The sequence below is a fragment of the Lepidothrix coronata genome, unplaced genomic scaffold, assembly GCF_001604755.1.
Source record: "Lepidothrix coronata isolate B3197 unplaced genomic scaffold, Lepidothrix_coronata-1.0 Scaffold14, whole genome shotgun sequence".
Classification (NCBI taxonomy): domain Eukaryota; kingdom Metazoa; phylum Chordata; class Aves; order Passeriformes; family Pipridae; genus Lepidothrix; species Lepidothrix coronata.
In genome coordinates, this window is record NW_016690194.1 from 1814794 (window position 1) to 1842012 (window position 27219).

A 27219-nucleotide genomic window follows, 5' to 3' on the forward strand; every position below is an offset into this window, starting at 1 on the left:
AAAACCCACAAAACCCACAAAACCCACAAAACCCACAAAACCCACAAAACCCACAAAACCCACAAAACCCACAAAACCCACAAAACCCACAAAAACAACAACAAAAAAACAAACAAAACAAAAAACCAACAACAACAAAAACAAACACCAAAACAACCCTATCTAGGGAAGAATTATAGAGAGAATACCACTAAAGAATAATAAAAGCCAATATCCTTAAAAGAAAGGAGATCACGTAATTACAGAGACTTGTTGAAGGGCTGTTACCTCCCCATACTTGCACAGTGAAGATAGAAGAGTCTATGAACACAAGATAGAGAATAAATTTATGTGTTCACTAAGGCCAATCTCAAAAAGTCTAAGAAGTCTACCTCAAGTATATCCTTCAAATAACAGAGATATGCAATTGTATTGCTATACTGCTACTTCAATTAACCTAACTGTAATGAATTACTCAGTAGACTATAAATTATGGGTAAAATACTTCTTGCTGAGAAGACATCACAGCAATATTCTGCAGAAATGGGCTAAAAACTGGCTCTGCTGAAAGTGGCAAAAAAAAAATCCTCACCAAATTTAAGTTGGACTTTCTATTCTAGAATATTTGTTATATAAAAATGGAAGGATTTACAAGACTCACAGAAGCCAACACTTAGTAAAAACACTTCAGACAAATTAGTGACAGTTAGACAAAGATACAACAACTTGAGTGCCAAAAAGCTTTAAAGTCATAACAGTGCAGGAATTTTATCTCAGACAGGAGCAGACCTTTGTAGTTCTAAGAGGCATAGCCTTGTAGTAGCAGCATCAAAACAGAGCAGAAACCTACTACAAAGGAATTTACAAGAACAGTATTTTCTGACTTCAGTATAGCAAACAGACATTTCTACAGAGATTGTATTTTAAACAAAAGGATAAATAAAACCTTCTGAGTTCCCTCCCCCCCAAAACATCCTATGTTTTCTACATCTTACTCATATCAGGATCTCTTTATTTCTTGCCATTACTCATGCCAATGCCTTGCTCATTAGTTTTTAGATGTCTAAAGTTTACCTCTTGGGGGTTTTTTTGGTACAGTTAACTGACCTTGCCCAAAACTAGTATAACTGTACTTCCATCCTCTAGTCAGCTACTAAACATAGGGAATAATTTACCTAAATATTTTCTGCATTCAGTCTTTAAACACACCAAAACCCTTCCACAACTTCCTCCCCCTTTCTTATAAACTCAAACGCAAATCTCATGCATTGGCAGTAGATATACATCTCTGTTTCCTTGTCAGCCTGCCCATTGGGTCACTGCATGCTCTCTTCCATGCTGCCTCCGCTGCACTGGAGCAAAACTCTGGAATGCAGTGCTTGCTGAGCCAGTGGTCAGCAAAACAAAACCAGAGAGCCCTGGGAGACGCAGTCCGTGACAAGCAAGCGCACACCATGACAGGACCTGGATCCTAAGCAGCACCTCCCGTTACTAAGCAGTCCTCCAATGAAAGGCAGCAACTGGATACCGGCTGCAAAGGGTTGGGCATTGGGTCTGGCTAAGAATAATAAATCTGTGCTCACAAGTGTCCACTTCTTTCCCCAAGTAGAAGTTTACCTTCTCACAGAGGCAAAACACAACATCAAGTTAAAAAACTATTGCAAGGGCATGCTGTTCTCTTAAAAGTGAAAGCTTCTCAGCTTTATGTGTTTAGGGATATAAAGAAATAATTTGTTAGAACTATTTAAAAGTAATTTTCATTAACATCTTTTCACAGAAACAGATTGGAAACTGATTTCTGTCTCACTACTACGATTGTACACATTTCAATATACTTGACTCTTTCACACAGTTTTGTCTTTCCTTGCAGTCATATTAAGTCAATTTAAGACAAAGTGTGTCCAGAAATACAGTGTGTCCCAAGGTTGGGCAAAAAAATACGCAAAAAACCAAACCAAACAAAAAAACCACTCCACCAAATCAACAAAAGAAACAAAAAAATAAAGCCACCAAAAAAGAAATCATCTGGCAGTATCCTAGTTAACAATATCTGCCCTTGAATATTACACTAGATCTGTGTATCTCCATGTTCAGAGAGCACACAAGATATCAAGTTTAATCCACCCCTTTCCTGCTTTTCGGGAAGGGGTGGATTAAACCCATCATTAAACCCTGATTTTGTCATCAGCTAGTGCTGTGATGACAAAAACTGTGTAAATTCTTCAATAAAATATTCACGTGGAATTTTCATTATGTAAGACGAAATGTGAAAATAGTTTTTCTGTTATTACACACTATAGAGCCTGGCACTGGATAACAAGAGGAACTAAAATGCCATTTATCCATTTCATACCAGTCAATCAAAATTCATAAGGAAAAATTCCACTCTCCATTACCAGAAAGGCTGCTCTGAGTAACATCATACACCTGCCATCTTTCCCACACACAGTGGAAAACACCCGGGCTGCTGGCCTCCAGCCCACAATATAAGGTAGTTCTGTTTTCAATGAGTCCCCACATTATTCCTTTACAGTTAGCAAATGAAAGGTAAAGTGTTGTCTCCCTCTAAGTATACAAAGAAAGTTCTCAACTTCCCCTACAAGTCTACACCTTGCCCATCAACTCATTTCAAGATATCCGTTATGGTTACATTACTTCTATCTAGAACAAGGAAAACAGTTAGTGTCATGGAATTGGGTGGAGTTTTTCTGTGCAAGCATTAGAACAGCAAGCACAAGTAGTCAGACTTACTGCAAACCACTCAGTATTCTAACAGCCATCAACAAAATCAATCCACCTCACACTGCTCATTGAGCTCTGTTTTTTTGTTTTGTTATGTATAATAATGCAGTTTGCAATACAATGTTTGCCATCATAACCATCTGAAAACAGAAATACCTATCCTGGTATTTGCCCCCTTGATCAAGATGCCCTACGAAAAATATACACAGCCTACTCTGTATAGCTGTATTCATTTTTACATAGAATTATGGACAAGTTACTGAAGTCCAGATACTGCACAAGCATCAACTGCTCAGAATATGTCCAAACCTCATCTAAAAGAATCTAGATTTGATCCATCTTTAAGATGCAGTTACAGCTATCGAGACCTCTGTCACCACAGTGTGCACAAATTTTAAAATGAAACTCATACAGCACCACGGGGCTCTTCTGGGAAGCTCAAAGAAACAAACCCATACTCCTCAAGAGAGCTAGAGCCAGTGCACGAGCTCGGCACAGGACTGGCAGTGTGATACAGCCCATATCTGGCAAGCAAGGGAGAGAATTAAGCCAAGGATACTGATAAGAAACTCTCTGATGACATACATAAATTTTAATTTTAAAATTAATTCCCACACAGATATTTAAGTAAACATACAAATATTTTAAATACCAATCTGTTCTTCCAGTGCTTTATATACTAGAAGACACATCAAAAAGTCAACAATGATACAAAAAGAAACAACATCTTGAATTACAAGCTAAGTGTTTTATAACAAGATGAGAAATCATAATTTCCATGCAAATATATACAAGTGCTAGAATTTGACTGTTCCTATGTCTTCATATATGTCTATCAATCACTACCAGGAAGGGAAGAAAGAGGATGATAGCATATGAACTGAATTCTGCTGGTTTAAAATTGCAGGTGTTCATCACAAGAGTCTCACATAAATTAATGTAGTCAAACTGCAGCAGCCTATAGACTTAATTCTGGATCAAATCTTTATAAATTAATCTGGTTTTTCCCCAGTGTTATCAACAGGCTTTAGAGGTTGCAACTATCAAGTTGTCAGCCTCTTTTACAGATTCTAACAAAGGACATAATAATCCCCTTCAATATTTCTCTCCATAACCTGAATGTAAAAGAAAAAAATAAACCCACAACACAAAAAAACCAAATAACACATCAAAAAATAACCGTAACAAAAATATCCAAGATTTTACAGCTTACTGAATCTTAAAAGACATAATTATACCCACAGTTCATATTGCCTTGTGGTGTATTACTATCTCATCTCCTCTCATGGCGAGGCTTCGCGAACGAAGATTTGGGAAGGCTCTATCCACATTTGCTACAGTGTATTACTATACTACATAAATAAATTACAAGGACTCAACTAGCTTTTTGGGGGTTCACAGCCAAATCCACTTTATTCAAATCAAACAACACCCTATATACAAGGTTCAAAGTAACACGTGACTCCCTTGACCAATCACCATGGGGTATCTCACTGCCCATGTGTATGGGAATACTTGGGAACTACATCTCCCCGGGTGCTGTTCGGCACACTTTCTGAAACTCGACTCCTACATTGCCTAACGTGTAATATTAAATACATGGTTTAAAACATTCTTACATCTATTTTTCTAAGGATAAAAACTGCACATAAGTAAATAGAGTCACAACAATATACACTAAACAACCTAGTTGTTTTCTTTTTCTCAAGTAAATGCTAAAAAATTTAACTGTCTACCAATTTCACCATTGAGGTATCTTCCCCCTCATCTTACTACAAAAAGTGAGAGTTGATCTTACACACAACAGTCTGGTTTTCTGTACTTAAAGCGAGTATTAGTCTACAGCTATCCAAAAATCTTGTGCCCAACAGCCCTGAAATTACATTCTCTACTGCCTAAATTCTGGAAGGGTTACAATCATTGAGTTAGAAAGAGTTACAATCACTGAGTTATTAACATTGTAGCTGTAGTAAAATGTAACCAGAACTTCTTAAAACTAAAAATACTGTTTCAGCAACTAAATGCTATTCAAAATAAATCTAATGTGAAATAAATAATCAAGGTTCATCTTTTAAGACTTAAGATACTCAGAACTGATTGGCAGTTCTGATAGAAATCAGTGTGTGCCCTTGCAGGAATGTGCTTGAAGAGGGAAGAAATCTATTTGAAACTAGACATCCATCCTATGCAGGAAAGTGGAAAAAAGCACACATTGAACACATAAATTGCACAATTAAACCACACAAAAAATCCCACAAGTAAACTTAAAAAATTAAGTTTTTGACACTGGAGGACATCGCAGCCTTGTTATTCCCCTGTCTTGTTACAGTGAAGTACTACAGAAAGTACAGTCACTGTGTATCTTGAGCAGGTGTAATAGCCCATTGTCACACTTCAGTCTGCATTTACCTTCATTTCAGTCCAATGCAATTCAAGTCTTAGCAGGCAGCAAATCAATTCTCATGAAAAGGGATCATCAGATTTGTATATTCATAAAACACATGTACACTGCCCAATCTAGGAACCAAGTCCTTATTATACTGTATACTTCTAAAAAAAGCCTAAACATTGACATCGAATGTGATCATTTTTAGAGACATATTAATGAAGGGAAATTATTTATTAGAAGCAGGGTTTCCTATACAAGTGCCATCTTAACATCAAGGCCACCAATTATTTATTGATGTCATTCACGTAAATATGAAACTTGATGGCTTCCCTATATTCAAACTCTTCTCACTTCCTTTGAAAAAACGAAAACTGTGAAATGCCCTTGTGATTTGCATGGGGCTGAATTAGAAAGTGCACTTGAAAACGTGTGTATTCTCAAAGCTATTTAGTCTCTTATTAGAGAGCAGTAACAAAATTAGGTCTCGAGAGTTTTCTATTAAACAAATGAAGTTCTTCACTAGATATCAGATGTTTCATGTGGCCACAGCTGAAATCCACTGATGAGTAAATCCATGCCCAATAACACAACCATTTTGCAATTCAAATAGCAAGAATTGCCCCAAAAGATGCAGTATCAAGCCTGTATCTGTTAGACTGATGGGAAATGAAATTTCCACGTGCCTATCACACTACATGCTTAAGCTCAGGCAAATTTAAGAGGAGAAAAAAATAAAACAGGCCTAAGTTCTTACTAATGTAGTAAGCAGAAAACTGACTGCCTATTTAGTGACCTTGATGGTCTGCCTGCACTAGCTGGTATAGAGAAAATTTAAAATCATCTGGGAAGAATCTGCTTATAGATACCTGTTCTCATACCACTCAGTTTACTAAAATTAATAGAATTAAGACTCTCATTGACTTTAAATGCAGCACAAAAAGATTTTTCTTTTTTGCAGTTAGTATTTAAAAGCCAAGTTTATTTCAAAATGTTATGGTCCACTAAGTCTCATTCTGTGCTAATAGACAATATTAATGAAAACAACCAATACTGGAGCTGTGAAGTTTCTAGAAGAATATTAGAGTTTGGTCCATCCTATAGTAGAATATCAAGCAGCTTCACTTTCACCACGTTGCCCTACCATTGTAAAACTTCCTGAACTAGGAGATGCACTAAGCACTGCCATTCTTAGCTGTGCAGAGGAAAGCAACATCTTCCACTTTTTAAGTTACAACATTCCAGTGCCCAAACCAACATTTTCATATTGACTTAATTATTAGCACAGTAATATTGCCCACCCATTTTTTTCTTTAATATGAAAAACTTAAGTTTCTCAAAATATGCCACTGTTTAAAAGAAACTGAATCACTCATAGAACTCACGAGAACATACTAGTTCCAGTGTAGATTTTGGTGTGTACTTAAAAGTCATCAAAACACAAAGTATGTGTTTCCTTAACCAAATGAAATACTGTAAGAGAAATAGTAGTCAGGCTACTGTTGCAGAGCACCAGCATTCATTAGGAAAGAAGAAAATACTTTTGCATTGCTTAGCATCCATAAAAGTAATGAGACACATTATCACACACGAACAACAGCTCCTTTTTTGGAGACAGTATAGCCACAAATTAAAACTAACTGGTCAGACTATGTGACCAATACGTCTGTTCTAGCTCTAGCAGCAGTCACAAGTATAGAGGCCATGTTGCTGAGAACACAGCCCCTGTGCTGGGCAGGGCACATCTCAAGGATGAAGGACCACCGCCTCCCTAAGATCTTACTTTATAGTGAACTTGCCACCAGCTACCACAAGGGAGGAGCCCTGAAGAGGAGATACAAGGACTCCCTGAAACAACATCTCAGCCTTGGCCATATTGATCATCATAACTGGTCTACTCTGGCCTGCAGTCGGGAGGCCTGGAGACACACCATCTATAACGCTGCTGATGCTTTTGAGAACCCGCGCAGGATCACTCTAGAGGAGAAAAGACAATGCATAAAGAACCGTGTCTTGCCGAATCCATCCAAGGAGTCCTTCTGCTGTGCCTTTTGCAACCGATCTTGTCTATCTCACATTGGCCTCTTTAGCCACCAGCGCGCTTGTAGAAATGTGGGTACAGTCCTTTCCAAATCTTCATTCGTGAAGCCTAGCCATGATGATAGCCACGAATCAAAAGTAACTACAAGCTGGTGACACACCTTGTTGCATCTTTAGAATATTGCACTTCTACACATAGCACTATTTCCTTCACATGAATAATGAAAGATAAGCAGCATGTGTTTTGAACTAAAGCTAGAATTTTAGAAATTCTCCGTATCTTCTCTTAACCGATTTATATCCACATCACAAATAGATGAGGTTTGAAAACAGCAGTACTTATGATTGCATGGTGATTCTAGAGAGCTTTTGTCTTGCAAATACTGCTCCAAACTGAGTCTAGATGTGCATCTACTCTCTTTAACAAGCAGTCTTACAGCCATCACCCCCATGAAACTACTCATGGAAATCAGACAGCAGGGGCAGACCATTAAATGGGTTGAAGTAAGGGGAATCAGTCATTGCCAAGGCCTGTATGCTTCACCATGCAGGGATAAACTGAAGCACTTGGTCACCATAAGGCAAACAGAAACCAATAAAACTGCTGCCAAGCTCAGCATTTTAAGGGGAGACAGGCTAAAAGATGAATACTATCTTATCAGGTTACTCTAGCTCAGGTATACTTTGTTCCTCGTTAGTTACCATCACTCTTCCATCCTACCTACACACACAAACAACCTGCTCTGCCCTCCCAAGACTGACCACCATTTCTAGCTATGTTGCTACACTAAAACTAATGCAACTTTGGGGTACAGAACCCTGATTGCTCTACAGCAACTATTAGCACGACAAACACTTGGACACACCTTTGCAAACTCACCACCAGCCTCTAGTATTTCCAAAATTTCTAGCAAAAACAGAACAGATAACCAAAGTCACAGTTGTAGCTGGCAAACTGACAGTTTATCCAGCTATTCTCATAAACATGCAATCAAATGACCTGGCAATAATTTTTCTCTCTTCCCTCCCTTGGTGTTTGGAATTACTATGCCCCTAATAAAAGGTGATATAGCAGCAGAAATACGTTATGAGTTAATAACACCTCTGAGAGCCTGTTGATTTATTATTTTCAAATTGATCCATGAGCTTTACAGATAGACTTAATGAAATAAGACTTTTCCTAGCAAGCATACATATTAGAGCAGCCATTCTCATTATGAACCCAGAGTTAAAAAGAACCCTTACCATAAAACTAGGTCTTATGATGGCTAGTCAGTATATTAGCACTTTCTTTTGATTAATATTGTACACCTAACTTCAGCATGCTCAGAAGTAGTTTGTCAACTGAGTAGCTCCAAGTGGTTAAGTTATCCTGTACTAAAATAATAAAGTATATAACTTCAGAGGAAGTGATGGAAAACAAGTAGTTTGACTAACACCACAAACATGCATATCATTCCTATTAAATATGCAACATTTAAGTTACCAAACCAAACTACTAGCACTGATTTACAGAGACAAAAAAAACCCCTTAGAATACTTCTATCAGAAATTTTAACTGTATTTCTACATTAGAAAGACAAACAAAATGCTCCCATTTAAGATACACACATCAACACCACAGTTCCAAACAGTTCTGAATAGCAGAAAACGTTCTAGGTAATTTATACATGGATCAGTCTCCCACTGATTTCAGGGCCTGAAATTTCTTAAGCATCTATTTTTTCACTCATTGCTGTAGCTTTAGGAGGCTAAGCAAAGCCTAGAAGTGAACAGAGTGCCTGCCATCCAAGGATAGAAGTGGCTGCTGGATGGAAGTGGCTCCTAGTTCTCCTACAGCACAAGCCATGTGCAAGCACAGTACAAGTCCCCTCCCGGGCTATATAAGCTGGCATCTTTCCCAGCAGTTGCTACATCATAAAAACGATGCATACAAATAAAACCCCAAAATAAACACTTCAAAACAATGGCTTAAATGACTGCATAACTGAACTCAGCAGCTGGAGACACAAAGCACTTCAAGTGGCAAATCATGCATCTTTCACTTGCAAAAGTCCTAAACTACACTCTCATTAGCAGGCTCCACATCACATCTAGCAACCAAGTTTGGGCAGCAGACTCATGTTGTGGGAGGCCAGACAGCAAGTAAATAAATATAGCATGGATAATAAAAGCATAGCAGATCACCAACACCCCCTATGCAGACAGAGCTTCAAGTACTAAATGTACTTTCTACCACTGACTTCAATACATCATCCAATTCACTGAATATTGATAATGCTGTCTCACCTATTTAGACTACTTAGACCTATTCTCAGGAGTTTTTCTGCCAAACTATTTAGATTGACCTAAAGTCATGTTTTTCTGTACAACAAATAGAAGAAAGCAGAAGGAAAACTCCACCAGACAATCTGTGCAATTTAATTCATCAGTAATACTGCAGTATTGCATACAATTCACTGAAAACTGTGCACTACTGCACTGGTTTACAATAGATCAAAAAATTAACTGACTCTACGAAACTAAAAGGGAATTAAAAGCCTGTATATCAGAGGATAAACTCTGCCTCTGAAATACTGTAATTCTTACACTCTAATGTTTAAGGGAAGAAAGTATTCTAGAGGAAACACAATAATTGATGTAAAAAAAAGTCACAGCTTGGTATCTTCCAAGTGAAAAACATAAAATCAAAATACATGTTTTTACCCTGCCAAAAAACAAAGCATTTTTATCTTAAGACTGAGAATCTTCCTGTCTTTTGCTCTCTGAACATTCAATTCATTCCCATCTAGCTCTAAGCAGACAGGACTTATGATGGTGTTGTTTTAAGGAACTGGAGGAGTAGTAGACCCCAATACAGATTACAGATCAAATGAAGGATAACTCCTAAGCATTTTGTCTGCATAGATAAATAAACCTGTTAACTTCTTTTATTTATACTGTTACCTCAACTAATCCAACTACAATAATCAGGACAGCAAGGGCTCCAGAATTAGACATGAACAAAAGGCTTCTTATACCTCTCCCAGCCCAACTTCTATGGGTACATATGCACCACGCATACACATCTTTCGAGACCTTTTCATGTACTCACGAAAGGATGAAGCCCTGAACAAGCAGCGTGCTGAGGGACTCCAAACACAAGTACCAGGCATCCCTGTTCCAGTCATACAGTACATCGGGAGAAAGCAACACCAGCCAGAAGAAAGTAACACGTGGGCAAAAATCTCCAGTGAGGACCTACACCGGGACAGAAGCCAACTCTGTGCCACCCACAGCTCAGAGACCAGGAGGAGTCGGGACCCAGACGTACGGCTGGGCCGAGCTTTGCGGCCCCGGGCAATCGCGAGTGGATATCCCCGCGGCAGCAAATGCGCGAAGCGGCAGAGAGGAGTCCCTCTCGACCCCGGACAGCCCTAGTAAGGGCGGGAGAAGGGCCCCGGCACCGACGGCCGCTTTTGTTTTCCAAGGAGATCGGCACAGATCCATCGGCTGCGCCCGCTCTGGGCCGGCTCCGAGCACTCGTCCCGGGGGAGAGCTCGCTACCGGCGGTGGGGGCAGGAAGCCGGTCCGGTCCTCCCTACCTCTTTTCGGCCTGGGGAAGCTCTCATGCAGGTGAAAGATGACTTTCTCCACAAAGTGCTGAATGTTGCTGTGCTCAGGACCTCTGACAAACACCATCCAGTCGTGCGTGAAGCCCTCCACGGTGGGTTTCTTCCTCACCTGGGCTCGGTGTCCCAGCTCCAGCTTCACCTGGACGGCGCACTGCGGGGAAGAGGCGGGGAATGCCCGGTGAGCGCCCGGGGAAGCGGAGATGGTGCGGGCAGCCAGGGGGAACGGCCCCACCGCGGGCGATACGGGGACACAGGGACTCAGCGGTGCCATAAACACGGCAAAGGCGGGGGGGGCAAGAACAGAAAGGCACCGCTGCAACAACAAAAAACGGCCCCACAGGCGAGGGTGCAAAACAGCTCTCGGTGCCACCGGGAGGCGAGCCGGGGGCCACTGTCAGGGACGCCCCGTCCTCCCTTCGGCGCCTCCTCGCTCGCTTCCCCCGGTGCGGCGGCAGGACCGCGGCTCCCTCCAAGTGCGTGCGCGCGCCGCGCCGCCGCCAGGAGTAGCGGGAGGCAGGGAAAGCAGCACGCGCGGAGAAATACCCGGTCACGTCAACCCCTTCCCGGCGGCGGGCGCCTGGCAGCGCCGGGAGGAGGGGCGGGAAAGACCCGTGGTGCTCACTCACCGAGCCAGCCATGCCTGGGGCGCCGGTTCCGCTGGGGCTCTCGCTGCCGTCCCCCACCCCCACCGCGCAGCACTAATTCATGAGGACGTGGAGGAGATGGCGGGCGCGCAGAGGAGCGGCGGGCGGGAGGCGGGCATCCTCTGCTTCGCTGCTCCCGCCGGCTGCGGTGTTGGCTGCTGGCTCCGGCTCGCCGCTCTCCCGCTACCTTTCCCCGCTCTCGCGCTCCCGCTCCCCGCGCCGCGCCCGCTGCAGCCCCGACGCTCGCCCCAGCCCCGCCAGCCAACGCAGCGCCCGCCACGCATGCGTTCCGGGCTGACACCGCGCGGGGGACACGGCCGGGGGGCGGTACCAGGGCGGTGCGATAGCCAATAGGGTGCGAGCTCCTCCGTCTGGCCCCGCCCCCGCCCCGCCCGCCCTTAAAGTAACAGGTTGTGGGGCCGGGCCGGGAGTGGGACAGCTCCGCCCGGCGGGATTCCGGCTGGCGGCCGGGGCTTGGGGCCCGGCGGATGGGGTAGCCTCTAGTGGAAGGACTCCCTGCGCCAAGGGTACACTGAAAGCAGGACTTTCCGACTCCCCAGACCTCCGCCTCTACTTCGTGTATGTCCCAAACAAACGTTTTTGAAAAGCCGCCGATGAAACCTCCTGGAAAAACAGAGAAAGCGGGACAGGAAGGGAATGCCCGACTTACACAGGGATGGCAGGTGATGATGGGCAGGCAGCAGGCAGGAAATGACAAACGGGATTATTTAACATTTATTTGCAGCACCAGCTGCTGCTTCTTTTAGTAACGTCCTGAGAGTCCCTGGAAACACGGTTACCACCCCAACCACTTCCATATCCCTTCCATAATATGCGAGATAACGTGCAGATTCATACAACGGGAATATGCCATTGAGGATCTGGAATTGATTTAGTGAATGTCTAAATCATGGTGCTGACGTCCGTGAGATGAGTATTTTCCAACAGCCATGAAATTGTCAAAAATCGCCTGCGTTAACTTTTGGCACGCTGAAAACGCGTTTATTCTGGTCCGTAATTATATTTGTGACACTGTTTGTGATGACAATGATAGCGCGGTGACAGGACACTCAACACAGCGATCCCTTCGGCGAGCAGCACAAGCATACACCAAAGGTACCTCCCGAGGCCTTCCAGGTGTCACCAAGAGATGGCGCGCGGAGCCCTCGCGATAATGTCCTCATTTGACCTCTCCAGAAGGCCACGATTCCTATCTTCTCTCTTTTCACTTTGGGCATAAGAAACGCAAATTGTCGAAATTCTAGCATGATTTAATAATTCTTTCGGAACTACTGAGCTGCACCTATTCTTACAAAAGTTGCAAGCCCTAATCAATGAAATCAGTACTAATAACTTGAAAGAATGAATACAATTTGTAATAATTCCACAAGTTACAACATGACTTGAAATGTATTAACATTAACCTCTCATGTATATGAATATCCAGGTTTTAAAATTGCAATATGCAGATCTAAAACTTCATGTATCTTCTAATAATCTTTCATTGGTAAAGGCAGCAAGTATAGGAACTCCTGCTGAGTCCGTAAACCCATCAAAGCTGATTCTGGTAACTTTAAAACTTTGTCCTTGAGTAAGGACATGTTTGTATGCATTTAAGCAAGGACAGTGAGGCTGGACCGCTACTGTGCTTAATGCAGTGGGCTTCCAGCTGTCAGAACCCATCTGAAGAGAGCATCATCTCACTAACTTGGGCTTCTACTGGAAGGAACAGAGCTGGATAATCCTCTGGTATTCTTCTATACTGACTTTCATTTTTTATGTATTTAGACAAAATTAATTTTCCTCTTGGCTTAGAACAGGACTGAATCAATACAAGATGTTTTCCTATATCGCATATCGGTGTCACGGTGGAAATGCTTCTGTTACTTAACTTCATTTATGCTGCCTTTTTAGCTACTTAATGGAGACCACTCAGTTGAGTAATCATTACTTAGAAATATCTGCTGAGTCAAGCTCAAATTTGGAAAAGAAAATTAAGTTGTTTAATATTTGTCAGTTGTGAAACAATGTTGATAAAATTTCACAAATTCCAAATATAATCTTTGGCTGACAGGAGTGAAATCAAAGAATGATCTCGAGCTGTTAAGTGACAAACTGGTGCAATTATTTTCTTCATTTTGTATTAGCAGTTAAAATAAACATTCTTTGATCTCATTATAGCAGATGGATGCAATTACGTGCATCTGGAAGTGCAAAGACCCTGGCCCAAAGAAATACAGAGTTATAAAGGGGAAGGAATTTTCTACAAGTAGAGAATTATTTTTCTACTTTAAGCAGCACTTTCCAGTGCTGCTTAAACAAGGTTTACCATGGAATAATTACTCAGCTGCTGGAAAATTAAAGCCATTTGGGTTATGTTCTTAGAGGTATTTAACTACCTGAAGGTTCATGTAATCGACTCCTGCAATGCTAAGAATGCTTGTGCATTTTATGTGTGCTGAAATAACTGGTACAGCTGTAGGCTTCCCAGGAGGCAACCTGTGTTCAAACGCCTTCAGACATACCTGCATCTGACATGTGATGCACAGATCTCTGATTTAGATGGAACATGAGTCAAAATTTCTGCTCAGTATACAACTAACTGTATATTTAGATGTAGATGTGTAACTGTAGATGTGTTAGTGCAGCATTGCATCTGACCTAACAGGAGCTGTATTTCATAGCTACATATGTACACACACACACACACACACATATATGGTCATTCCACACACAGCTGAAAGGAATTGCTGCCTTTCTGTACTATTTCTTTACACAAGGCAGATATGTCTTGTGCCACAAAAAAAAGGAGACTGTTTCCCAGCTTACTTGGACACTCTGAATTGTCTTCAGTGTTTCAAACACAGCTGTTTTAAATTTCTATTTGAAGTTCAAATTTTGTGACCCAAATATATTGACTGACTTTTACACTGGCCCTGTTTTCAAATGTTTCAAAAACACAACTAACTGAAAAAGCTAATATTACTGGCTACAAAGGAAGCCACAGTGCCTTTTAAAAATATCATCGGTCTGAATTTCTCTGTTTTTGAGATCTTTTAATTCTCTTATGCAATCAGTATAAAAAAATCATAACCAATTCCTGATCCAAGCCAGATACTTTGATTACAATGGTCTGAATCACAGCCAAAACTTCAAATGAGCCTACAGCTGATCTTACACATACAACAAGAAGTATGTCTAAGTTGCTTTGTAATGCCACCTGCCAGGAACCAGTGGCAGAATATTCTCTCTGGATTGGCTTTCTTTGGTTAGCAACGTAGGTTGAACAAATGGCAAGTAGCCTTGGCCAAGCGTATGCCTATTTTGAAGTTTTACTGGCTTGTCCATTTCTAATCACAAAACAAATAGAAAATAAGCACTTTAGCTGGTAACATATTAAATCCCTTACCAACAGAAAGGATCTTCAAGAGGAAGGGCTGCATGATTTAGAAAACAATATAAAATAGTTTATAACTCACCACCAGTCACCTCAGTGGGACATAATAAAGACAAAAGATAAATGCAAAAGGGGAGTCTTGGATATGCACAATATTACAGTATAAAAGGTTAGAAAAAATCTGTTTTAAAGGCCTCTAGGGATGTGTAAGGAAATTTGTTCAGAGTGGAAAAGTCTTGTTGAAAGACTTACAAGAAGTATTTAGGTTTTTATTTCCTAACAATGGCAGAGCCCCTAGAGGAAATACTCCTGTTAGTCAAAGAAATAAAGTCAAATTCTGTACTCTGTTTAGACCTGTGTAATGACTAAGTTCAGAGAATTTGTTTGGGATTTGCACAACCATTGCCAGGACAGTGTGATCACATGTGCAAGGGAGCTGTTAGGAAGTAACTCCACTGAAATCAGTATTCTCAGATCTTAGCCTAATGGGAAATCTCCCCACTGGAAATCAGCCAGAGAGCGTAAAAGAATTATGTGATTGTCCTCACTCTGCATCAGATTCTTGTGGTGGCCACTGTATTAGTTATGTAAGTCAACCATTATTCAAGATAAGAGTTTATGCATATGATCACTATGTCTTGGTCATAAAATACCTGTGTTATTCTGTAGCTTGTTATCAGAAAGGTACAAGAGTACACTACCCTCACACTTTCAATTGTAAGAAAAATCTTCTTTATTCCCAATATCATTAGAAAATAAGTGAGAAGCTAGAATGGCTTAACATTACCTTGGTGAGAAACTCATGTGGAAAAGCAGAATTTTTTATCAGTTATAAGTTGTGTAAGTTTCAAGCTGGCTTCCCGCCAAGTCCCCGAGACTTGACAACAAGGACCTGCTTCCCAGAGAGGGAGGAGAAAAAAAAAACGACTTAAGCAGCCAAAGCTATAGCAAAAATATATATATATTTTACATATGAGACAGATATATACTATGAGAATACTATACACCACAACTCCAGAAATCCCAAACAGCTCCCCAAAAAGGGAAGAGGGGGAGGGAGAAGGGAAGAGGACAGAAAGGGACAAAGACTGAACAAGTCAACCAGCCAACTGAAGGTAAATTAGCGAAATCTCACCACTTCCCTTCGAATAGGCAGGATGGCTAGACACGGCCCAAGGCTCCCCCCTCACGCGTGGCAGATTACGGCAGTCACTGCAGGCCTCAGCTCCAGATAAGCCAGACCGAGACAGGGACCCACCGTTCTCCAACCTCGCCGGAAAGGAAGAGCGCGAGGTCCCTCCTGCTGGCTTTATTTATACCCCAAGTTACGTAAAGGAATAGCATGGAATACTTCCATGATCACTTTCCTAGTTCCTTCCTGGTTACAAGCTAGTCTCCAGGAAGGCCTAGAGTGAAACCATCACATAAGTACTCATATAACTGCTGGGTCTTAGCTGTCCTCATCTTTAATGAACTCATGATTACACCCTCACTGTGATTCAGAAAGTTGTTTTATCCCAACTTTATGGATGGTGAATTAAACAAGAAGAGAACAAATGCCTTAACAAAGAACAACCAAATAAGGCAAAAAGTGGTGAAAGCAGTTAAACACTGTGAGGAAAAAGTTTGACCCTGAAAAAAATGGAAAAAAAATAAGAAATAGAAAAAAGCATGTAAGCAAATGTAGCATTGGAGAATAGAGAAACTGAAATTCACAGCTAGCTCAACAATCAAAAAGAATGCTTTAACAGATGTGGAATTTGAAAGAACATTGCAAAATTTAAGGAATATATTACGTACATATTTGCAGAAGTCTGGCCTCAGGATCTCAGTAGCTTCATTTAAGAAATCTAAACAGAAATCATATGAATGAGAAATAGCAACTTTCACATATGAGAAAGTTGTAAAGCAAGGTTGCTCAACATATGGTAGTCAGCCAGTAATCACAACATTGGGAGGAAGATGGAGGTAATTTTTATGAAGGCATAGAGGAGAACAAAACAGAATTAAGATGGTCGAAATGTTTTTCCAGCTGCAGGAGAGTGATCAGGGAATCTGCCGTCTGTATATTCTGACTTGCCATCCAGGTTTCAGAAGCCCGTCCATGTAAGCTTTGTGTGGTCCACTGAATTCAATAGATTTTAGTAGTACAGCAACTGCACTCCATTTACACTCCTCCTAATAGTAGGCACCCTTCAATGAACAATGAATTTCCTATCAGAATACTTTGTATCACCATATGACATCAATTCCAGACACTTTTCCATATATTTACAATCTCAAATAAAAACTACTTGGCTCTCCAAAACATACAAATGCAAAAAGCATGTTTTCCTGACTTACTGCCATTTCCGCCTTCCAATGCTCTGCTGCCTCTTTTTTCACCCATTCTCCATTTATCTGTTCCTCATGCAGCATATTTTAAACTGACCAAAACTATCAATTTTATCTGCTTCAGATTGCAAATACATACAAATATGTGTGGGAAGGGGAGAGGGAAGGAAGGAGAAATATATATATATATATACACACACACACACAAATGGAGAGAGAGAGCAATAGTTTCCTAGAGCATTATTCACCAGTGTTCTGCACATGCATCCCCATCTCAAGGAAATCCTTGAGACACTAGGGTAAAAAGGAGCACTATTTCTTATGAAAATGGATTTCAGGAGACTTGCAAGGCTTTTGGGGGAGTTCTAGAGAATGCAAAGGTCTCCCCTGAGCCTCATTTTCTCCAGGCTAAACAACTCCAGCTTCCTCAGTCACTCATCATAAGATTTGTGCCCCAGACCCTTCAGCAGCTCTGTTGCCCTTCTGTGGACACACTCCAACACCTCAATGTTTTTCCTGTAGTGAGGGGCCCAGAACTGAACACAAGATTTGAGGTGCAGCCTCACCAGTGCCAAGGACAGGGGGCAATCCTTTTCTTAGTCGTGCTGGCTACTCTGTGTCTGGTGCAGGATGTCAATGACCTTCCTGGACACCTGGGCACATTGCTTGCTTATGTTGAGCCGCTGTTGACCAGCAGCCCCAGATCCTTTTCCAACAGGCACTCTTAACCCCAAGCCTGTAGCACTGCCTCTGGTTATTATGACCCAAGGGCAGGACTCAGCACTTGACCTGTTGAACCTCACACAATTGGCCTCCGATCTTTGATCCAGCCTGTCCATATCCCTCTGCAGAGCCTTCCTGCCCTCCAGTACTCCTGCCCAACTTTGTTTCAGCTGGAAACTGACTGAGAGGGCACTTGATCCCCTTGTCCAGATCATTTATAAATATATCAAGCAGAACTGGTCCCAGTACTGAGCCCTGTCGCACCCCACCTGTGATTGGCCACCAACTGGATTTGATTCCATTCACCATCACTTTTTGGGCCTGGTCATCCAGCCAGTTTTTTACCCAGTGAACAGTGCAACTCTTAATCATAGAATCATTTTTTATCACTAGCACTGCCTTAGTGAAAAGAAGTGTAAATACTTTTTGAGCTTGCCAAAATAGGCTCACACCAGGTCTTAGTTTTAGTTTTAGCATTGATGGTTCAGGTGAAATCTAATGGACTTCAATGAGAACATTAAAACTAAAGTCATGTCTTGCAAACGCACACTGACTACATCTAAACAAATGAATAGTCTTGTTAACCTCAATGACAAAAATTGGACTGGTTGTCTATTTTTAATTACTCCTGAGCAGTTTTCTTGTAGGTTTATGACATTAGCTGATGTTCATTTAAACAAATGTATAGTCTAATAGTCATGTGATTTTGTAAAAAAAAAAATACTAAAAAAATGAAAGAAAGTGGAGCCGAGGAACAAATCTAAATCACATCCTCAACTGCATTCCTTGAATCTTCCTTAGGTTGTGCAGTGCTGCATCATCTAAGCGAAAGTAGAATGCAATTTGTTATTTTGAAGTTAAGTGAGGTTCAGGTTCTATTCCTTGCCCTTGGCTGTCTGGTGTATCCTCTTCATCATTGTCCATGTGGATAGTAAGAGTAACCACATACAAGCTGTGCTGGTTTAAAGGTAAACCAGCAGGGGAAATGAACTCAACTCAAAAGAGAGATTATAAGTCAGAATAACGATTTAAGAAAATAATACAATAAGTACAATTTTACAGACAAACAATTGGTTTTAACCCACAAAACCCAAATATATAACCCAACACCTTGGGGCATGAACAGAGTGGTGTTCTTTGGGCCCCCTGAGTCCAAAGGAACAAGTGAGGGGAAAACCTGTTGGTGAGAGTGCTGTTGCAGTCTGGTTGAGAGTGGTGATTGCAGTCTGGTCAAAAGTGGTGGTTGCAGTCTGGTTGACGATGGTGAACTGCAGTCTGGTTGAGAGTGGTGAGCTGCAGTCTTCCTCTGGATCCCACGAGTGGTAAAAAGGTTCCAAAACTCCAAGTTTATATATTCTCCAGTTCAGGCAGGAATGCTCAGTCCTTCCCTCAGAGCGGGGAATTCCATAAAAGGGTGTGAGGACAGGAACATCTTCCTATCTTGCAGGCCTCTACTGCTAACAATTTCTGGGAAATGGCATGGAAGGCTATAGAATACACAGTTTTGGGTTACACCCATACCATGATGAACTGGTCTCAGCTGTGCTAACTAGGACACAAGCGAAGTTAGATCTGGATTCTGCAAAGGAACATCAGTTACATCTGCTTGGAGTTTACTTGAAGTGTTCATCACCTGCTCACACTAGTGATGTTTGGACCCATCATCAGACAGAGGCATTAGGAATGCTGGATTCAAGATACTGCATCTTTTCAAATTACATTATCTGCCATTAGCAGGATCCATTCATACCTGTGTGCACTTTGTGGCACTATGCTTGAGTTGTATACTGTTTCAAAAGTATTCCCATCTCACAGGACATAAACTGTTACAGGGTATCTTGGAATAAGGGTGCGATTTCTTTTTAGTATTGTGGCAGCTGCTGCCACTGATTTAGCACAGACTGATGCTCCTGCTGCAATCAGATCTAGTTGTAAGGAGTAGTATGCAACCAGACCCTGGTAAGGTCCTAATTTCAGTGTTATCGTTCCACTGGCTATTGGTTTTTGTTCATACACACATAAATGGAAGGGCTTTGTATGATCCATGAGCCCAAGGCAGAGAGCTGATGCCAAAGCTCTTTCTATCCCTTTAAAAACTCTCTGCTACTTGCTACAATCAATGGGAAACTAAAATGCTTCAACAGTCTTTGCCAGGAATATGTCTCAAACTTTCTACATTATCCCTCAGCAAAGCAAGTGCTGTACAGTTACAGGCAGTCAAGCAATGCTATGGGCCTTGCTTGCACTAATACAAAGGGAGTTTTTATCTATGAACAGCTACAGGATAAAGTTAAGTATGGCATTTCAAGCCTAATCCTTGAGTTGCAGAGTACTCCCTGGTGAGGGCTAAGCAATTTTCACTTCTATATTAACAGCCTTTGAGGATACAAATCATGGACTTTTCTCTCATTTCTACTCTCAAACTGAATTTGCACTGAAATCCATGGAAGCCCTGCGTGTGTGGAGTGATGACCCTTTATAGCTGACTACTGTTTGCAGTGAAACCAGCTGCATCTGCAGATTGAATGCATTTAAAATAAGCCTTCATCTTAGTAATAAAGGGTAAAAACATAGTTGACTAGACCCATTTGCTAAAACTGCATTTTATTATCAGGCTTAAGAGGTTTATAATAAACATATTTAAATAGTGGCTGGCTTTGGTGCTATTGATTTCTGCAATGTATTCTAAGCTGTAACTTTCCTTATTCCTTTCCTTCATTATTAAAGCTAGAATTGCTTTCTGGCTTGGATAAAATCCCATGTAAGAAATGAGATATGCAGATTAGACCATTATCAGTGTTATTACTGTACGATTTTCATTTGGATAGTAACCTTCACCGGGAGACTTCACAGCACATTACAAATGCTGCCAAAAGTACCTTCTGGCATTTCCTGGAGAGCATTACCAGTGCATCACCCCTCATGGGATGACTGTCTAAAACAACTTAGAATAGCCTAGAAGAAGTGTAACTGGAGGACTCCTGTTTTTCTCTGGGAAGAAAATTCACAACCAAAGAATAAGGCAGTCTTCATGGATTTGCTAACCCTTTCAAAAACTTATGTTACATGAACTGGAGAGTGGTAAGCCTATTTGACAGCCCAATCCAAGCAAGCTGAATCCTACTTTTATTGTTTTCTGTATAACAGATAGGCCACATTAAGACCAGCAGGATGCTGTGTTGGAGACACCTCCCAGAGGTGTCAAATCAAATTTCTTTCACATTTGAATAGGGAAAGCAGATTTTTCAGCATACTCTGCAGCTGATATGAACTACTTTTAATCCAACCTAATTATGGCTTTGGCACTGATCCTGCCATTGTAACCCCCAAGTATTTCTTTTACTATAACAACCTTGAAAGCTGGGGGCAACACTTCTGGCAACTACAGAAAACATATCGCAGTTTGTCAGCCAGGCTCTTTAAGACCTGTAAGATGAAAGGCAATCAAAAGCAATGTCTAAGCCAGCAATGCCCTGGTAGCCAGGAGGGCCAACCGTGTCCTGGGGGCATCAGGCAAAGCATCGTCAGCTGGTTGAGGGAGGGGATTGTCCCACTCTGCTCTGCACTGGTGAAGCCTCACCTTGAATATTGTGTGCAGTTTTGGGCACAACAATGTAAGAAAGATATTAAGCTCTTAGCATTCAACAGAGGGCCATGAAGATGGTGAAGGGCCTTGAGGGGAAGCCGTATGAGGAGCAGCTGAGGTCACTTGGTCTGTTCAGCTGGAGAAGAGGAGACTGAGGGGAGCCCTCATTGCAGTCACAACTTCCTCATGAGGGGAAGGAGAGGGATAGACACTGATCTCTTCTCTGTGGTGACCAATGACCACAGGGAATGGCCTGAAGTTGTGTCAGGGGAGGTTTAGGCTGGATATTAGAAAAATGTTCTACACACAGAGGGTGGTTGGATGCTGGAACAGGGAAGTGGTCATAGCACCAAGCCTAGGAGAGTTCAAGAAGTGTTTGGATGATACTTTCAAGCACATGACTCTTGGGGATGGTACGGTGCAGGGCTAGGAATTGAACTTGATGATCCTTGTGTGTCTCTTCCAACTCAACATATTCTGTCATTCTGTGATCTGTGAATTTAAGTATGTCCTTTAAGAGATATCTTCTGCTTTTTTCCTGCTTCTGAGATATCAAGATAGAAAAATACATTATTTAAACAGATTGAGACCATAAGACAGTACCTGGTTTCCCAAAGAAGAGATGGCTTCCTTTAGTCCCAAGCCATGACTGAATCTCTGGAGCTACCAAAAGCCCTTTGTGAGAGTGTTTGTGTTATGTACAGTCAATGTTCTAATATCTCAACGTCCTTACAAGAGCCGCATGAAACTCAGGGTTTAGGAACTGTGCTGGCAATTAAGCACCACAGTCAATCCAGAGAATGAATGTGATATCCCTGATATCCTGACACCTCTGGTGAAGTGCCCCTCAAAGCAAGATGCCTCATAGCATCAACATGCTCAGAACTGTCAGCACCAAAATATTTCAAATGACTATATGCTCCTTTACCCTCAAGAGATCTCACTGCAATTTTTATCAAATTGAAAGCCATTGTGGCTACTGTTCATTTGGTCAACAGCAGATTTGGCACTGTACTCAGGACTAGGGTTCCCTCTCCAGGGTATAACATGGAGCTTACACGCAACTAGAGAAGCTTCCTCGGATAGGATGCTACTGAGACACATTTCACCTGTCTGGGCAAGCTCTGCGACATGGCAGTTATAAAAGGAAAAGCTGCTTGGCTAAAAGGCTATGTGGCAGTGAACAAAAATAGTCTCTATCAAAGTGGGGGGAAAAAGTGTAACAGAATAGCAAAGAAGCACACCAAATGCATCCACACTCCAAGTATTTACCCAGTGCAAGAGTGGATGTGGTGGCAATGAGGACTGATTCATTCTCTGCCCCAGCAGCAAGCGAGGGATGGACCTGACAAACTGTACTGTGAGTCATGCAGAAGATGTTGTTACCCAGGAATCAGCAATCTTGAACGGGCCATGTTTGCTCTATCGGGCCTTACACTTTATGTCAGAGAAGCCCATTTGTTATTAATGTAATCTGTAATTTACATAATCTCTGTGAAAGGCAATGTGTATGTGGATCAAGGAGTGGAATGTATGGATCCTGACCAGGAGACTATTGTATACGGAGGAGTCAGAGACCCACATTTCAGCTGACCTGAGAAGGTGCAGGGCTGTGCTGCACTGTGCTGTGTTGCATGTCCAGCGTGGCCTTCAAGCCTGTGTAATGATGCACAAGTCCCTTGGACAAACTCATCCAGCATGTTTTAACTGAGGAGCCTGCAGGCAGCTCCCACTCACCACTGGCAATTACATCATCTCCCTGGCCTTGCCTGTATCGAAAGTCCTGCACGAATTCTCATACAAACATCCCTTATGAACAGAGTTTTCTTAGAAGAAAATACATCTTACATAAAGATGCATAATAAGTAGTAGCTACAACAACTGAAAAAGGAGGAACCTCTTTCCACATACGGGATCAGCGCAGCATGCCATGGGAAAATACATCTGGGGTCCTGAAGGCAGAATTCCCACTATCTGAAGGGACACAAGTCTTATTTGCTATCTACATTCCTCTTGCTATTGTATCAGCTATTTTATTAAGACATCTGCTGCTGAGACATTTTTACCAAGACTCAGAAAGCCCCCACACTGCCTCTTTCTGCCACCTCGCCCCCTCACTCCCTGGTACAGAATGCAGTCAGACACCCCATTCTCACCCTGCACTATTGGAAAAATACTCGGCCGTGTAACTTTTTCACTGAGTCAAACTTAGTGTGAGGGGGCAACCACAGTAAAATTCCCACAACAAATGCCCTGTATTCCCTGCATGTGAAGATCTCAAAACCATAAAGACATTCATGTCCATCAGAAGTCTTTTTGTTTATGTTTCCAAGCAAAACTAGAATGGCAAAAAATGACCTGGTTTATAGTACAGGCTCTCTCCTCTCCATTCAGCTCTATTTCTCTAGCCTGACTGAATAATGATGATCTCCTAACTATTCAAATATATAGCCATCAATATTTTTTTATAAAACACCATCAAAAATTTCTGAAGAGATTTAAGATTTAGTGAATTCACAGACTAACTCAACGGGTTCTGGGTCTACCTATCACTTAGGTTACCAAGCAGCATAGCACAGGCCCAAGCCACTTCAGACAGCAGTGTATGTCCTACTATGTCTCAAGAACTAAACAGAGAATATGAGGCCCAAAGTATCTCAAAATATGTCAATAACAAACCAGCCTGTCAATAGAGAGATGTTCTTAGACAAAACAGAGATCATGAAATAGGAAGGAGACTGGACACTGCCTTTGGATTCATGTCATTGCCTATGGTCACCTAGAGATGGACTGAAATACACCCCCGTGAAAGGTCCTATGGGTTCTTTTAACTGATCTTCAGATACTGCAGCTTCAGCAGCAATGAGCTGTGAGAGCCCATCTTGGGCAGAGGGTACTGAGTCAAAAGCCACCTCACAAATACTTGTATGTGCTGTTTGCAAAGAGTTGCCATTGAGAGACCATGGATAAAGAAAGCAGTCTGCATGACCCATGGGATGTGATTGATTTTCACTTTTTGTGTACACATGTAGGCAGCTGAAGAGAATACAGTTTTGATCTCTGAGTCACTTCTGGACTTTTTGTGGCTCTTGAAGTTTCAGGGCATGGTTTTCCACCAATTCAATGAAGGCAGGGGTAGGACTCTTTAGATGCCATAAACTGCCTATGGCTTTGGTTGGTGAAGCTGGAAACAATATATCCCTTATCTTTTTAAATGAATAAAAGTATTGGATGGACTTGCCTACATTTACTTTTGTTTCCTATTTGTCAGCATTCCACTACTTTCAGTGCAAACCAACTCAGGGTAGAAAACCTTGAGGTAGAGAATTATCTAACCCTTTTCAAACAAATTCCTTTCAAAATATTTGTGATTTTCTCTGAAGATATTCTTACTGATAGCCATTCTTATGTTAAATGTGCCTTGCAGAAGTTGCCTATTACTTTGATGTTCAAGAAGTGATGTTTTGCATTAAAATAACTATTAATTGAGAATACAGCCTCTTTTGTCACTGCCACATGGTTACCTCTTGGTAACATAACAGTTACCAAAATACATCTGAACTGACCTTAAACTCTTCTTCTCTCTTTGAGAAAGTGTAGACTTGGGGATCTTTTCCAACCTAATTGATTCTCTGATAACATGCAGCAACCAGAACATCATTTATTTTTGGTGTCCAGGGTCTTCCTGATGTCTCTGCAGCTTGATCGATGACTGCCAGTCAAAGCACTTAGGAAGCTGAAGGCACTCACTCTGCGGTAATTTTGAAGGTGATAAAAATTTGTTTTCTTTCCTGTTTAGGGGAATTAATTCCCTTTTTTTTTTTCGACACAAGGTAAACGCTCCTCCTCATCCCGCAGCTTCCCTCGCCCCGCCGCGCCTGCGCTGCCCGCCACGCAGGCGGCCTGGGCGCGGGGGGCGGCCGCTTCCTGCCGGGGTGCGGTGGAGCGGTGCCTGGGTCTGTGCGGGGCGTGCAGCGACGCGGGCCGGGCTGAGCCGAGTTCCGCCGAGCAGAGGTGAGGGGCCGGAGCGGCGGGAGGCGGCTGTGCTGCCGGTCCGGGGCCGCCAGTAGGGCGGAGGGGGAGAGCGCGGAGCAAGGGCCGGAGCTCCGCCGCCCCTGCATGGGCGCGGGGACCGATCAGCTGCGTCAGGCCGGCAGCGGAGTAAAGGCAGCTACCGCTGCTGCCCTGTGTGAGCCGGTGTTATTTGTTTTAATTTGGCTTGTTTTTAATTTAAAGCTGGTGGTTTTGAGGCTCCACGAAGTGCCATGTACGTCGCACGGGAGCGGGGGGGGAGGGGCGGGTGTTGGCAGGTGTGCTCACTGCGCTGGTTTGGTAGGAACACCATTTCAAATCGAAAGTCCTTAAAAATGAGCCAAAGGCAATATATGTGTGGGAAATGTGGTCTCAGTGCTCCCTGCGATCGTATTCTGTTGTGTAGCTTAGCTTACCTTGACGTAATTACTTTGGGTGCACTGGTATGGAGCAGATCTGAAGGTGTAATACCATAACAGCCCTTCTCTGGTTCAGTTGCATTAGCAGTGCTTGTCCTTCTTATCATCAGGATGGTTTATTAGATTTGCATGGCAAGGTTTCGATAGAGAGGAGGCTGTAGGAGTCGCTTTTGTGAGAAGCTGCCAGAAGCTTCCCCTGTATCCAACAGAGCCACTGCCAGTCGGCTCCAGGACAGACCTACCTCTGAGCCTGCCAGTGATGGTGACAGCATCTCTGGGATAATGTGTTTAAGAAGGAGAAAAACTGCTGCATAACAGCAGGCCGAGGAGAGAAGTGAGAATATACACCAAGGTACAGAAGGAGGGGAAGAGGTGCTCCGGGTGCTGGAGCAGAGATTCCCCTTGCAGCCCATGGTGAAGACCATGGTAAAGTAGGTTGTGTGTCTTGCAGCCCATAGAGGTCTGTGATGAAGCAGTCAATAGAGTAGCCCATGCTGGAGCAGTTGGATACCCAAAGGAGGCTGAGACCTTGTGGAGAGGAGCCCGCATTGGAGCAAGCTCATGGCAGGTTTTGTGATTCCATGGAGGCAGAAGCCCACACTGGAGTAGGTTTTCTGGCAAGACTAGGGACCCCTTGGGGGACCCATGCTGGGGCAGTTTGTTCCTGAAGGACAGTACCCTGTGGAAGGGACCTACACAAACTGCTTCAGCAGCTTATGAAGAACTGCAGACTTGTGGAAGGGATCCCATGCTGGATCTGGGGAAGAGTGTGACTATCACCTCATTTCCTGACACCCTACTCCATTCAGGGCAAAGAAGTAGAGAAGTTAGTAGTGAGTGAAGTTGACCCAGGAGGAAGGGAGGGGTAGGAGTAATGTGTTTCTAGATTTGTTCTTATTTCTTATCATTCTACTCAGACTTCATTTGTTAAAATTAATTTCCTTGACTTGAGTCTGTTTTGCCTATGATGGTAATTTCTGAGGGATATTCCTGTCCTTTTCACCACACACAAGCCTTTCATCATAGTTTTTCCCCTTTTCCAGTTGAGAAGGGAGGGTGATAGAGCAGCTTGGTAGTCACCTTGCAGTAAACCAAGCTCAACTCTCAACAGATGCTTATCATTCACATTGATTATGTTGGGAAAACAAGCCAGGCTTTCTTTCCCTTTCCAATACCTTGTATTTTCTTTCTTTATCCTGTGTGCATGTGTTCGGTGATTTCTTTGGGGTGGATGTTTTTTGCCTGCGGGGTTGATGGTGTATCATATCCTTGAGTCAGATGGGACCCGCAATCATTAAAGTTGGAAAAGACCTCCAAGATCAT

At 42.4% G+C, this 27219-nt stretch overlaps 2 protein-coding genes across 6 annotated transcripts in view; one reads left to right on the plus strand and one right to left on the minus strand.

Annotated features, from left to right (window-relative positions):
• Positions 1 to 11614, minus strand: part of MLLT3 (MLLT3, super elongation complex subunit) — a 128712-nt gene extending 117098 nt beyond the window's left edge. For all 5 annotated transcript variants that reach the window (XM_017806304.1, XM_017806303.1, XM_017806301.1 and 2 more), the window contains exons 1-2: positions 11388 to 11614; positions 10732 to 10912 (exon numbers count right to left, since the gene is read on the minus strand). In XM_017806304.1, the coding sequence (XP_017661793.1) occupies positions 10732 to 10912; positions 11388 to 11399 (193 nt within the window). In that variant the 5' untranslated portion in view covers positions 11400 to 11614. The remainder of the gene's footprint in view (positions 1 to 10731; positions 10913 to 11387) is intronic.
• Positions 11615 to 25365: 13751 nt separating this feature from the next.
• Positions 25366 to 27219, plus strand: part of FOCAD (focadhesin) — a 97566-nt gene continuing 95712 nt past the window's right edge. The window contains exon 1 of the mRNA XM_017806051.1: positions 25366 to 25459. The gene's annotated coding sequence lies outside the window, so the exon portion shown is untranslated. The remainder of the gene's footprint in view (positions 25460 to 27219) is intronic.